This window comes from Rhinoraja longicauda, chromosome 29 (genome assembly GCF_053455715.1).
Source record: "Rhinoraja longicauda isolate Sanriku21f chromosome 29, sRhiLon1.1, whole genome shotgun sequence".
Lineage (NCBI taxonomy): Eukaryota > Metazoa > Chordata > Chondrichthyes > Rajiformes > Arhynchobatidae > Rhinoraja > Rhinoraja longicauda.
The window spans coordinates 11,839,279-11,852,262 of record NC_135981.1 but is presented as its reverse complement, the minus strand read 5'-3'; the positions used below and the strand labels follow the sequence as shown (position 1 = coordinate 11,852,262).

Genomic DNA, 12,984 nt, shown 5'->3' with positions numbered 1-12,984 from the left:
CAGTTGCTCGATATGCTACCTCCAGCTACAAATTAAAAGTTAGTCATGAAACAGTTAAGGATTATACCAACAAGAATTGTAACTTACGTGAATGAGTGTGCCAAGCATGGGCATTAGTGGAGGCTAAAGCAAAAATCAGGGAAGAGCCAGAAAGTAATGCAAAATGTTAGCAAAAGTCACAAGCATAAGAGCATTAATAATCAAGCATCAAAGTTTAAGCATCGGGTTTGAAAGAACTCTAATGTTAGGTTGTACAGGAATGAACTGCAGATGCTGGTTTAAATCTCAAAGGTGGACACAAAATGCTGGAGTAACTCAGCGGGTCAGTCTGCATCTCTGGAGAGAAGGAATGGGTGACGTTTCAGGTCGAGAAACCAGTCTGAAGGGTCTCGACCCGAAACGTCACCCATTCCTTCTCTCCAGAGATGCTGCCTGACCCGCTGAGTTACTCCAGCATTTTGCATCTAATGCTAGGTTGTTATATTTCCTTCAACATAAATGTTATATTTTCTTCAGCACATTGTACAGCCTTCTTCTGGATTACATTTACCAATAGGGAACCACGTGTGTCATGTTGCTCTCTGTGCTTTGAAACAAATACAAACTCCGCTGTAAAAATCCCTTGAGATGATAAATTTCTATTTATTAGGTGCTATACCCCTCAGTGTTTTGCTGTGCAACTTTCATTAAAAGGTTGTTGCAAATAGTAGGCCTGGAAAGCATTATTAAATAAATAAGATTGCATTATGGAAAGAGTGGCATTCTCATAAGTCTGCACAAGCACATGTAAATGAGCATAGCAGGAATGTTATGTGTTGACAAAATGATGCATTCTGAAATTGAATTATGTGCACATTAACTAGATTGATTTATTTGTGAGATTAACAGTTGTTATATCAAGTTATGATGAAATTAAAAGAGGACAAAAATTGTATTTAAAACCTCCTAAATTTATGGAAGTGTAATGCAAACACAAATTCAGTCTGCCTCGGGCCCTAATCTTCTTTCAGCAGATCTCATTCTCCAATCCTCTGATGTCCAATAGTCCAATCACCTGAGATTCAAGCCTTCAAAACCACTAATCTATACTGCCCACTCTCTACCCCAGGCTGCAATGGCCAAAAGAAGCTTCTGCCTGCTCTCATATCCCGATCTTCTAATCTATAGCACCCTCAGATCCAAATCTTGGGTGGGGAACAAAGCTTCCCTTCCAATCACAATGGCCACCCCTCCTCGAATTCCTGCTCCTGTACTGACTGAATTGAATCTCACGTCCAATCAGTCTGCTGATTAATGACCCCCTCTCCTCATTGAACCCCCAACACAGCCTCAGTCCCAAAAACACAGGAATGCAGGAAGGGCCTCTCACCCGCAGAAGCTAGCAGTGGGAAGCACACAGCCAAAATGGTCACCAATGTATGAAAATGCACTCAACGTTTACAATAGACAATAGACAATAAACAATAGACAATAGGTGCAGGAGTAGGCCATTCAGCCCTTCGAGCCAGCACCGCCATTCAATGCGATCATGGCTGATCACTCAATCAGTACCCCGTTCCTGCCTTCTCCCCATACCCCCTCACTCCGCTATCCTTAAGAGCTCTATCCAGCTCTCTCTTGAAAGCATCCAACGAACTGGCCTCCACTGCCTTCTGAGGCAGAGAATTCCACACCTTCACCACTCTCTGACTGAAAAAGTTCTTCCTCATCTCCGTTCTAAATGGCCTACCCCTTATTCTTAAACTGTGGCCCCTTGTTCTGGACTCCCCTAACATTGGGAACATGTTTCCTGCCTCTAATGTGTCCAATCCCCTAATTATCTTATATGTTTCAATAAGATCCCCCCTCATCCTTCTAAATTCCAGTGTATACAAGCCTAATTGCTCCAGCCTTTCAACATACGACAGTCCCGCCATTCCGGGAATCAACCTAGTGAACCTACGCTGCACGCCCTCAATAGCAAGAATATCCTTCCTCAAATTTGGAGACCAAAACTGCACACAGTACTCCAGGTGCGGTCTCACCAGGGCCCGGTACAACCTCTTTGCTCCTATACTCAACTCCTCTTGTTACGAAGGCCAACATTCCATTGGCTTTCTTCACTGCCTGCTGTACCTGCATGCTTCCTTTCAGTGACTGATGCACTAGGACACCCAGATCTCGTTGAACATCCCCTCTTCCTAACTTGACACCATTCAGATAATAATCTGCCTTTCTATTCTTACTTCCAAAGTGAATAACCTCACACTTATCTACATTAAACTGCATCTGCCATGTATCCGCCCACTCACACAACCTGTCCAAGTCACCCTGCAGCCTTATTGCATCTTCCTCACAATTCACACTACCCCCCAGCTTAGTATCATCTGCAAATTTGCTAATGGTACTTTTAATCCCTTCATCTAAGTCAATAATGTATATCGTAAATAGCTGGGGTCCCAGCACCGAACCTTGCGGTACCCCACTGGTCAATGCCTGCCATTCCGAAAGGGACCCATTTATCCCCACTCTTTGCACAGCCCTTTCAAATCCACCCAAACAGCAGGGCAAATCTACCAGACTTCTCTGTGCTTTATTCCATTGTTTTTCCCATTATATTTTCCAATGTCCAAAATTACAATGGGGCATTTTTGGATAGCCAACAGTTCATTACATAATTTAGACAAGCAGCTCATTCAAATTGCCTAAAATATATTGGATTTTTTCCAGATAGCTCCTTTTCTCTAACATCTCATACTCTGAACCCCAGTTTATACATGAAAGCTTTAAAAAATATATATTTAAAGAATAAGATCAATGTTATCCATTAAATTGCCTTTAGTATCATTTAATATTTTAATTGTTTTTTGTGTGGTTGCATTTCCTCTGTCCTACTTCAAAGCCTGGGTTTTGGGTGAGTATCTTTGCCCAATGTTATTACTTTCATTGTAGTTTGAGAATGTCCAGTGCACAACATTTCCCAGGGATCTCCAACATCATTAGATGGCCTGATGGAATATTAATACATTTAGATATATAACTATTGAACACATGTGAACCACTTTTCTATTTAATTATCCCTTTCTCTGCCTTTCTTCCACTGAAATATTATTACAGATCCCTCGACCCCCTATTCAATACCTACTTCAGGTAATTTTCAAAAGCAAAGTGACAACATAAATTTTACCCTAAATATAGGTTTTTAAGTGCACTCCTTTTATATTTAATAGTTCCCACACAAGAGTAGAAATCACTATTGTAAACCTGCTTCACTTGTCAAGTTGTCAAGTCTGCATAAACTCCAGAGAGTAAGAAAACGTGAGGGGAGAGAGGTGGAATTAGATGCGTGATAAACAAGCGGAGGAAGGTGGGGGAAAATAGCTTTCATATGTTCATTCAATTTTCAAAAGAGAAATATAAGCAAGTCAAGTTCGAAGTTGAGCACCAACTTCATTTGGGACCTATGATACGTGAGCAAAGGCTGATTTACACTGATCTATTCCAACTGCCCACAACAACTGAGGCAGAAATTCAAAACGAATAGAAGAAAATTTGCAGCCTCTTTTAGACTTCCTAATTTGCTTTATCATTTCACTTCAGCGAAATGCACAAGCGAGTTTAATTGAAAAAATATCTATTCCACTGTAACTTTGTGACATGATATCCATTGCAATTCCACAGATCACTGCACGGAGAGATAAGGCTGACATGACTCAGGAATTTACGAACATGCTTTCATTTCCCTCTGGTTTCAATTTTATAAATATCATTATTATAATCTTTGAAAACCTTCCATTTTTCTAAATACAATGGCGGCATTCAAACCCACACTCCTGTTTCACTAAGAGCTGGTCTCGTAACTTAATTATTATGTTACCTCACTGCCAATTAATATAATTTTACTTTAAAAAAAAAAGGATGATTAAAAAAAATATTCTTCAGCATTATGTCAAACCAAATTAAATTTAACATGAACGCGCCAGTAACTCATATGTGGCATACAATGTTACCAGAATGTAGAAAAATACAGTCAAAGTGCAAAGGGCAGCACTTAAACAGATATGGCCTTTCACAATAACAGTTCAATAGAAAATTTATTGAGATTTGAGTTGATTCTGTTTAGTGTCCATTCACTTCTGTATGTATATAGGTTATTTGTAACCCACTGTTTGGAAAATGACTATAGATTCCTGAAGTAGAACATGCAGCTTTTAGCCCTAAAGCTTCGGGTCGGGTCTGAAGAAGGGTGTCGATCCGAAAGGTCACCCATTACTTCTCTCCAGAGATGCTGCCTGTCCAGCTCAGTTACTCTAGCATTTTGAGTCTATCTTCATTGAATTACAAACAGGTTAAATGAATGTGCAAAAGTGTAAAATGTTGATTTTAATGCATAGTTAAAGAAATAAAGGATAGATATGAGGATTTAAAAAAAAAGAAAATCTACAAACAGATATTTAGAGATTCATATGAACACAATGACAAATATGTAGCAGTCAGCCACAAAAAGTCAAGAATAAAATAACGGAATGATAGCCTTTCTAACTTTGTGGACTACAGAGTTTTGCCAGTTATATAAAACTGACATTTGGAGTATTGTGCTTGGTTGAGGACTGCACATCTTGGAAAGGATTTAGTGGACTTGTAAGCAGTGCAGAACATATTCCCCAGATTATGATCTGAAAGCCTCGGTGAATTGACATTTTGGGGAAATGTCCTTAATTTAGGATTGTATTCTATGGACGACAGGAAACAAAAAGGTTATTTGTTCTTTGGATTTTGAAAAGAATTGATAAAAAAAAAGTTGCTAGCAATCAACCAGGGTCATGAATTCAGAGTCATACAGTAAAGAAATTGCCTGTCAGCCCACCAGGTATGTGGCGATCATCAAGAATCCATCTTTGCTCTACATGTTTGCCAGCACTCTGTCCATAGCCTTCAATGTGTTGGCAATTCACTAGTTTTTCTAGATACATCTTAAATGAAGAGATAGTACACCCGTCTCTGCCATCAACTCTGGCACTGCTTCCACAACCCAACCACCCTCAGTGATGAAAATCTTCCTGGGATCCTCCTTCAACGTCCTGCCTTTATCCTACATCCATGCTTTCTAGTTTTAGAATACGCCTGCTACGGGGAGAAATTCCCTGCTGTCTACTATTTCACTGCTCCTCATAGGGTTGTGTACCTCGATCAGGTCCCGTTCATCCTCCCTACTCAAAGAAAATCAGATCCTGACCATCCAGTCTCTTCTCATAATGGAAATGCTCCATTCTAGAAAACATCATAGTGAATCTCCTCTGCTGTCTCTCCAGTCCAATCATTTTCCTGCTTTAGGGTGGTGACCAAAACTATACACAGTACTCTAGCTATGACCTAACAACATTTCATAAATTTGGATCATCACCTCTCTTCTTTTTTTATTCTGTCCTGACTAATGAAGGCAAGTATCCTGTGTGCCTTTTCCACCATTGTTCTATCTTCAGGGATCATTAGACATCAATACCAAGGTATCTATGTTCCTTATATTTCCCAAGGCCCTATTGTACATGTCCTAGCCTTAGTAATCCTCCCACTTATCAGTATTAAATTCCATCTGTCATTGCTTTGTCCATCTTACTAATGGTCATTATCATCCTAAGACAGACACAAAAAGCCGGAGTAACTCAACAGGATAGGCAGCATTTCTGGAGAGAAGAAATGGGTGAAGTTTCAGGTCGAGACCCTTCGTCAGACTGGTTAAGGGAAATCAGAGATATGTAGATGATGTAGAGAGATTAAGAACAATGAAGAACAAAGATATTCCAAAAAGTAACAATGATAAAGGAAAGAGGCCATTGTTAGCTATTTGTTGGGTGAAGATGAGAAGCTGGTGTGACGTGGGTGGGGGAGGGATGGGGAGAGAGGGAATGCCGGGGTTACTTGAAGTTAGAGAAATCAATATTTATACCACTGTAAGTTGCCCAAGCAAAATAAGAGATGCTGTTTCTCCAATTTGCGTTTAGCCTCACTCTGACAATGGAGGTGACCTAGGACAGAAAGGTCTGTGCTGGAATGGGAAGGAGAATTAAAGTGTTTAGCAACCGGGAGATTAGGTAGGTTCAGGCAGACTGAGCGAAGGTGTTCAGCCAAACGATCGCCCAGTCTACATTTGGTCTTGCAAATGTATGAGTCCACATCTTGAACAACGGATACAGTAGATGAGGTTGGAGGAGGTGCAAGTGAACCTCTGCCTAACCTGAAAGGACTGTCGGTGTCCCTGGAGAGAGTCGAGGGAGGAGGTATAGGGACAGGTGTTGCATCTTCTGCGGTTGCAGGGGAAGGTACCTGGGGAGCGGGTGGTTTGGGTAGGAACCAGGGTTAATAAGTTAACCAGGGAGTTGCGGAACGAATGGTCTCTGCGGAAGGCGGAATGGGGTGGAAATGGGAAGATGTGATTAGTGTTGGGATCCTGTTGGAGGTGGTGAAAAATTTGGAGGATTATGTGTTGTATGTGACGGCTGATGGGGTGAAAGGTAAGGACTAGGGGAAATTTGTCTCTGTTGCAACTAGGGGAGGAAGCAAGGGCAGAGCTGTGGGGTACCGAGGAGGCACGAGTGAGGGCCTCATCTATGATGGGAGAGGGGAACCCCCGTTCCCTAAAGAATGAGGACATCTCGGATGTCCTGGTATGGAACACCTCATCTTGGGCGTAGATGCGGTGTAGATGAAGGAGTTGGGAGTAGGGGATAGAGTCTTTGCAGGAGGCAGGGTGGGAAGAAGTGTAGTCGAGATAGTTGTAGTCGAGATACTTTTGATTGATCTGCGAACTTACCTCTCATGCCTCAAACATTCATATCCAAATCTTTAATGTACATGACAAAGAGGAAGGGCCTCACTACCAATCATTTTGGTTACACCAATGGTGAGATATTTCTATTCATGAAAACAACCCTGCACCACCACCTTCTGCTTTCTATTATGAAGCCAAAAAACAAAGAGCTGGGGAACTCAGAGGGTCAGGCAGCTTCTGTGGAGGGAAATGGACGGATGACATTTCATGTCGGGACCATTCTTCACACTCTTTTACCGCCAATTTTAGATCCAATTTGCCAATATGCCTTAGTACCCATGGGGTCCAATCAAATGGAACATTTCTCATGTGTGACCTTCTCAGAGACCTTACTAAAGCCCATACAGTCTACATCATTCACACTGACTCATCAATACATTATTTACTCTAAAATTGGTCAAAGGGAATGTAACTTAAAAACAAAGCCACCCCATTAACAAGATAGGTAGGAAATACTACTTCAAGAAAAGGGTCGTAGAAGAAAAGAAGTTGATGCCAGCTATATTAACAGTTAACAAATTAATAAGATACTTCTTTAATAGCTAAACTCATTAAGGAACATTAAAGATGGGGGTGTAAATGCAGATAAGACGCATCATTTATGATCTCTGTGGACTGCTAAGTTTATTTTTCACATATTTCACACAATTGTGTTTTTTAAAATAATCTTTTCTGACCACATCGATTTGCTGCATTTAACAGATGTTTCCTTGAAAATCTTGTGGAATGGCATGCTGGTATGTATATCCTCTTGAGTGAATGCATTTCCAGGATTCTGCACAATGTTTAACTTTGAATATTTTTAATATTGAACTTTTATATTGTTTACTGTGTAATGTGTTGACATATTCTGTTGCGCTGCTGCCAGTAAGAATTTTATTGTTCTATCGGGGACATATGACAATAAAATTCTCTTGACTCTTGAATATGACAAAAAATACGCACTGCGTAGAAATGAGATGGTTCTTTACAATATCATGAAAACAAAACAGCATTGATCATGAAGTCATTCTTGTTTATCTTGGGGCAACTATTTAGTGACATGTGGCAATTAATTTGTGACATAATAAGAACCTTTGGGCAGGTCAGATGACAGCTACATGGGTTAGGGAGTTGTCAATCCACACATGGAGAAGTGCTGCTGCCTTAATATATACAGGGGTACAATTGGAACCAACTGTCAAAACACAAGTGTAGATGAAAATACTTCCTTCTCCATGTATGATTCACATCTAATTGGTTTGATCTTTCCTATCATCTGTAATGGCTAATCTCAAAAGGCCAAATGAGCAGTACGCTACTCATCATTCTGGCTTTACCAGTAATTATTTAAGTATAACACTTGAACCACTTATTCAAGATGGACCCCTTTTTCATTAATACATATTCCAGATCAGATTTGCACTAACTCATCATTACATTATTTTAAACTATTTTATCAAGATAAAAGCCACGCTGACCAGCTTGAGGCCATATACAGTCATTTGTGTGCACTATTGTAGACAATATGTAACACTGGACAGTGCAGAAACTGTCAAAACAATGAAACAGTTTTCAAAATTCCAACAAAATGCAATTAGCAAAATGCACCTCTCAGGTCCTGTGGGGTTCGGCCTCCTGTTACATGCTGCCTTGGCATTCTCAGAGATGTCCTCAAGGGTGTGTGGCGCTGTTCATCCAGATAAGCCAGGTCCTCCAGATGGGCAGAGCTTGTAGCTGGTGACAAGACAGAAGTATTGACTTAAGCATAACTCAAAGTCAAATATGGAACAAATCAACAAAAAGACAAATTTAAAGATACAGCTTTTGCCTGAAGACAAAAACAACAGATCAAACTATACTGGGTGCAAACTACATCAAAAATGTTCGATTGAAAGGAATACACTGAATCTCAGCACAATCTTTCATACTCATAAAAACAGACCAGCAGGTGAGAATGAGATTCTGGGCAAACCAAACAGTTTTACAAGTTGTGTGATCTGTACTGGGGAGATCACAAATTAAGTCAGGTCAAGCAAGACTAAACCTTTTAGTTTTATATACTCTTTTACAGGAATAATAAAATTAAAAATAACTTATTTCAATCATATTTTGATATCATGAGACTTTCTGATATTTATACTTAAACACTTGTCAGAGCTCAAGAGATACAGAACACATTGAGGAATGCGGATTCTAAGTTAATTTAAGGCTTTATACAATTTCATAACAGTCAGAAGGACTGCTTAGAGAGTTTTGTTTTAGATTACTTTGGAAACTTCAGAAAAAATTAAACCTTTCACTTACTATTTATTTACTCTAGGTTTTTATAATACTGTATACACAATAGTCTGACATGAAACCTACAATGACATTTAGGAACTGTTTATTCACTGAAAATGAAAACACACTTGCTCCAAATCACACTGATTTTTGTTAAATAATTTGCATTTTGGGTATTTGGTTTATTCATCACATTTTAGATATTAACAGTCTAACGTTTGTGATATGTAATTTAATGTTAATCATCTCTGCAACACATCTATATACTAAAGCCCTTGTTTGTTTGTTTGTTCCTGAACTACAGCCAAAATGGTACACGATAGCACGACAATTTTAGGCCCACCTTACTCACCGTCGTCCCTTTGGTGCTAATGCAAGAAGTTTCATTGAAATCGGTGTTAATATTTTTAAAGTTATTCACATTTAACAGTTTGAATCTATCTCCTAGGGAGGGAGGGGGAAGGGAGGGAGGATAAGAGGGGTTGAGGGGGATGGAGTGGGGGGGAGGGGGAGACGGAGGATAGGGGGGGTTGGGGATGGAGGGGGGAAGGGGAGAGGGGGTGGGGAGGGAGGGTAGGGGGCAGTAGGGGGGAGAGGGGAGTGGGAAGGGAGAGGGAGGGGGGAGGAGGGGGGAGGGGTGGGAGGGAGGGTGGGAGTGGGAGAGGAGGGGAGAGGGAGAGGGGAGGGGGAGAGGAGGGGAGGGGGAGAGGGGAGGGGAGCGGGGAGAGGAGGTTGAAGGGGGGAGTGGGGGGAGAGGGGAGTGGGAAAGGGGGGAGGAGAGGGTGCTGCGCCAATGCAGGAGAGGTTTGGGCCCAACAGGTCCACTTGGTCTAGTATCTGTTATAAATGACCTTTTCTAAATTCAGCTTACTAAATCTCTTTAAAACTTTAAACTGGATGTCAACACCATCAACAGAAAGCTTTTTGATGCATCGACTTTAAAACAAGTTTTAATTTGGATATCAATAAAGTTTTAAGATAAAGCGGATAAAGTTCTAAGGTGGTTACCAGCAAATTATTTCTATGTTAGAAGAACTACTGAAATTGGAAATGATAAAAGTTCAGATTTAACCAGATTATGCATTGATTTAATAATTAGTTTTAAGTACAGTCGTCATCTTTTTCTATTGGATGAAGGTACTGAAGTTCAGAGTTTTGAATGCTTGAACAAAACTTTACAGCCTTTAACCTATTGTTCAATTTATCACGTCTAAACTTGAGGCTTTACTGGGCAGCCATTTGGAAATGTAAATGAGGAGAGGAACTCCAGTTGAGGGCGAAACTGAGTCACCCCTTTGCTGACGTTAGAATGAATATAACAGATGTCAGACTTCCTATATTCCAAAAAGGGACCCAGAATGCTGGAGTAACTCAGCGGGTTAGGCAGCATCCCTGGAGAACATGGATATCCATGTTCTCCGGAGATGATACCTGACCTGCTGAATTGCTCAAGTACTTTGTGTCTCTTTTTTTAATCCAGCATCTGCAGTTCCTTCTGTCTCCCATACTCCAAGTTCTTTAGTGCTTCCCACCTTACTAAGTGCAGGCAATTCTTTTTTAAAGCCTCCTATTTCAACTCAGGGATCTTGCAGAAGAATTGAAAAGAACAAATAGTTTTAATGAAGCAGAATGGGGGTGGTGTGGGATAGATAAGATAATGAGTATACCTCTGATAGGGAGGGACTAGGACTACTGTGTTGATATGCTCTTGAAGAAGTCAACTGTTTTTTCTTTCCCCAATGTGGCCTGACCTGCTGAGCAGTTCTAGTAATTTCTGTTTTTATGAATATCAAGCCAGCAGGTTCACAAATAGTTTTCTGATTTCAGTCACTGAGAATTACTTACTTTCCTGCCACAAACTCAATTCCAGAAACCTATCCAAAGATCTCTAACAAGGTCCAAAAATATTTTTTTCAGTAGTTCTTGTAATACAGCTTATTCCAAAATGTATGCCAGCATTAAGAATCAATTTTGTGTGCACCTTAGTCTTATCCCCGCCTCAGATTATCTCCTCCTCCATCAAACATACACCCTGACAAAAGGAACTGGAAAGACTACTTGGCCTCATAGCATATGTTGTGCTCTATCTCATTATTCAGAAACCTGAATAGCTGCCCTTGAACAGTATATATCCTCCAGCAAGTTAACTTGGCTACTTCTTCATTGAATTAACATAAATGTGAGCCAAGCACAGTGGAATGTTTCATTAAGGGGGAAATGCTCATATGTGATCTAGAGGTGGAGAAGCATTGTGTAGAGTGTAAAAATTGAGGAATTATTCCTGAATATTAATTTGACCTCCCTCCAACTAGACTACAGGTTAAAATGGGGGCAAATTTCTCTGTTGCAACAGACTGTAGGATTTACCTGCAGAATCCAGCAGCAATTGGATGTCTTGAAATTGCTTTTAAAAGCAAACTATTGCCATGATAATAAAAGGACAATAAGAACAGCTCAGAGACCGTTCCCTCCGTAACTCCCTGGTCCACTCGTCCCTTCCTACCCAAACCACCCCATCCCCGGGCACTTTCCCCTGCAACCGAGAAGATGCAACACCTGTCCCTTTACCTCCCCCCCTCAACTCCATCCAAGGACCCAAACAGTCTTTCCAGGTGAGACAGAGGTTCACCTGCACCTCCTCCAACCTCATCTATTGCATCCGCTGCTCTAGATGTCAACTTATTTACATCGGCGAAACCAAACGCAGGCTCGGCGATCGTTTCGCTCAACACCTTCGCTCAGTCCGCCTTAACTAACCTGATCTTCAGCTTAGCACTTCAACTCCCCCTCCCACTCCCAGTCTGACCTTTCTGTCATGGGCCTCCTCCAGTGCCATAGTGAGGCCCACCGGATATTGGAGGAACAGAACCTCATATTTCGCTTGGCAGCTTGCAGCCCAGCGGTATGAACATTGACTTCTCCAACTTTAGATAGTTCCTCTGTCCCTCTCTTCCCCTCCCCTTCCCAGTTCTCCCTCTATCTTCCTGTCTCTACCTATATCCTTCCTTTGTCCCGCCCAGTCTGAAGAAGGGTCTCGACCTGAAACATTACCCATTCCTTCTCTCCTGAGATGCTGCCTGACCTACTGAGTTACTCCAGCTTTTTGTGAATAAATACCTTCGATTTGTACCAGCATCTGCAGTTATTTTCTTACACTAAAAAAACTATTTAGTAATTTATCAATGGCTTAATAAAATAATCTGTTTTAGTCACTAGACAGGATAACTTTAAGATAAGAATCAAAATGTGAGACAGTAGGATGACAGATTTTAAATGCAATGTAACAATAAAGAACAAGGACCTAAGAACCTAAGAATATCAATGCTGCAGAGGGAGATGATGGCCCAGTCAGTCAAATTGCAGTTGTAGAAGAAGTCAATCATATCAATTGTACTCAAAAATGTATATTCGTCCAGACCGACTACCAATGTTCTAGTTCTGCCTCTCACTCATCAGAAAGAATTGAATCTGTGGCCCAGGAACAGAGATTGCAGTGGGGACAAAAGAAAATAGGACCCAACTTCCAATGCTTGGAGAAAAGTTTTGGTCATCAAACACGAATGAAAGTAAAACGACAACTGAATTGACAGGCTTAATTCTTGTGGTCTGGAAGTTATTTTGCTCCTCACATTTTTTTAATCCGTTAAACTTGACTGATCCAGATTCATATATAAATGACAACCGATGCAAATTAAAGGCAGTGTTCTGTGTTAATACCATAACTTCCCAAATCTTCTTGAGTACATAACGATCTCTGAATGATCACAGAACACTCCTTAACCCTGAATAGATGCAGTGTTTAAAACTAGACATCATTCAAGATGAAAGATTTCTGTTTGATCACCACCAACAGCAGTGCTTGTTACCACTGCATACATTCTACATGATGCATTGGAACAAGTATTTAGGAATCA

General features: G+C 40.7%; 1 protein-coding gene across 10 annotated transcripts in view; it reads right to left on the bottom strand.

The window, feature by feature from the left end:
* The window catches only part of LOC144607700 (protein TANC2-like), a 458,126-nt gene that overhangs the window by 126,238 nt on the left and 318,904 nt on the right, over positions 1 to 12,984 (bottom strand). For 8 of the 10 annotated variants that reach the window (XM_078424723.1, XM_078424716.1, XM_078424717.1 and 5 more), the window contains 2 exons: positions 8,399 to 8,524; positions 88 to 123 (listed from right to left, as the gene is read on the bottom strand). In XM_078424723.1, the coding sequence (XP_078280849.1) occupies positions 88 to 123; positions 8,399 to 8,524 (162 nt within the window). The remainder of the gene's footprint in view (positions 1 to 87; positions 124 to 8,398; positions 8,525 to 12,984) is intronic. The other 2 variants (XM_078424718.1, XM_078424719.1) reach the window with 1 other exon arrangement.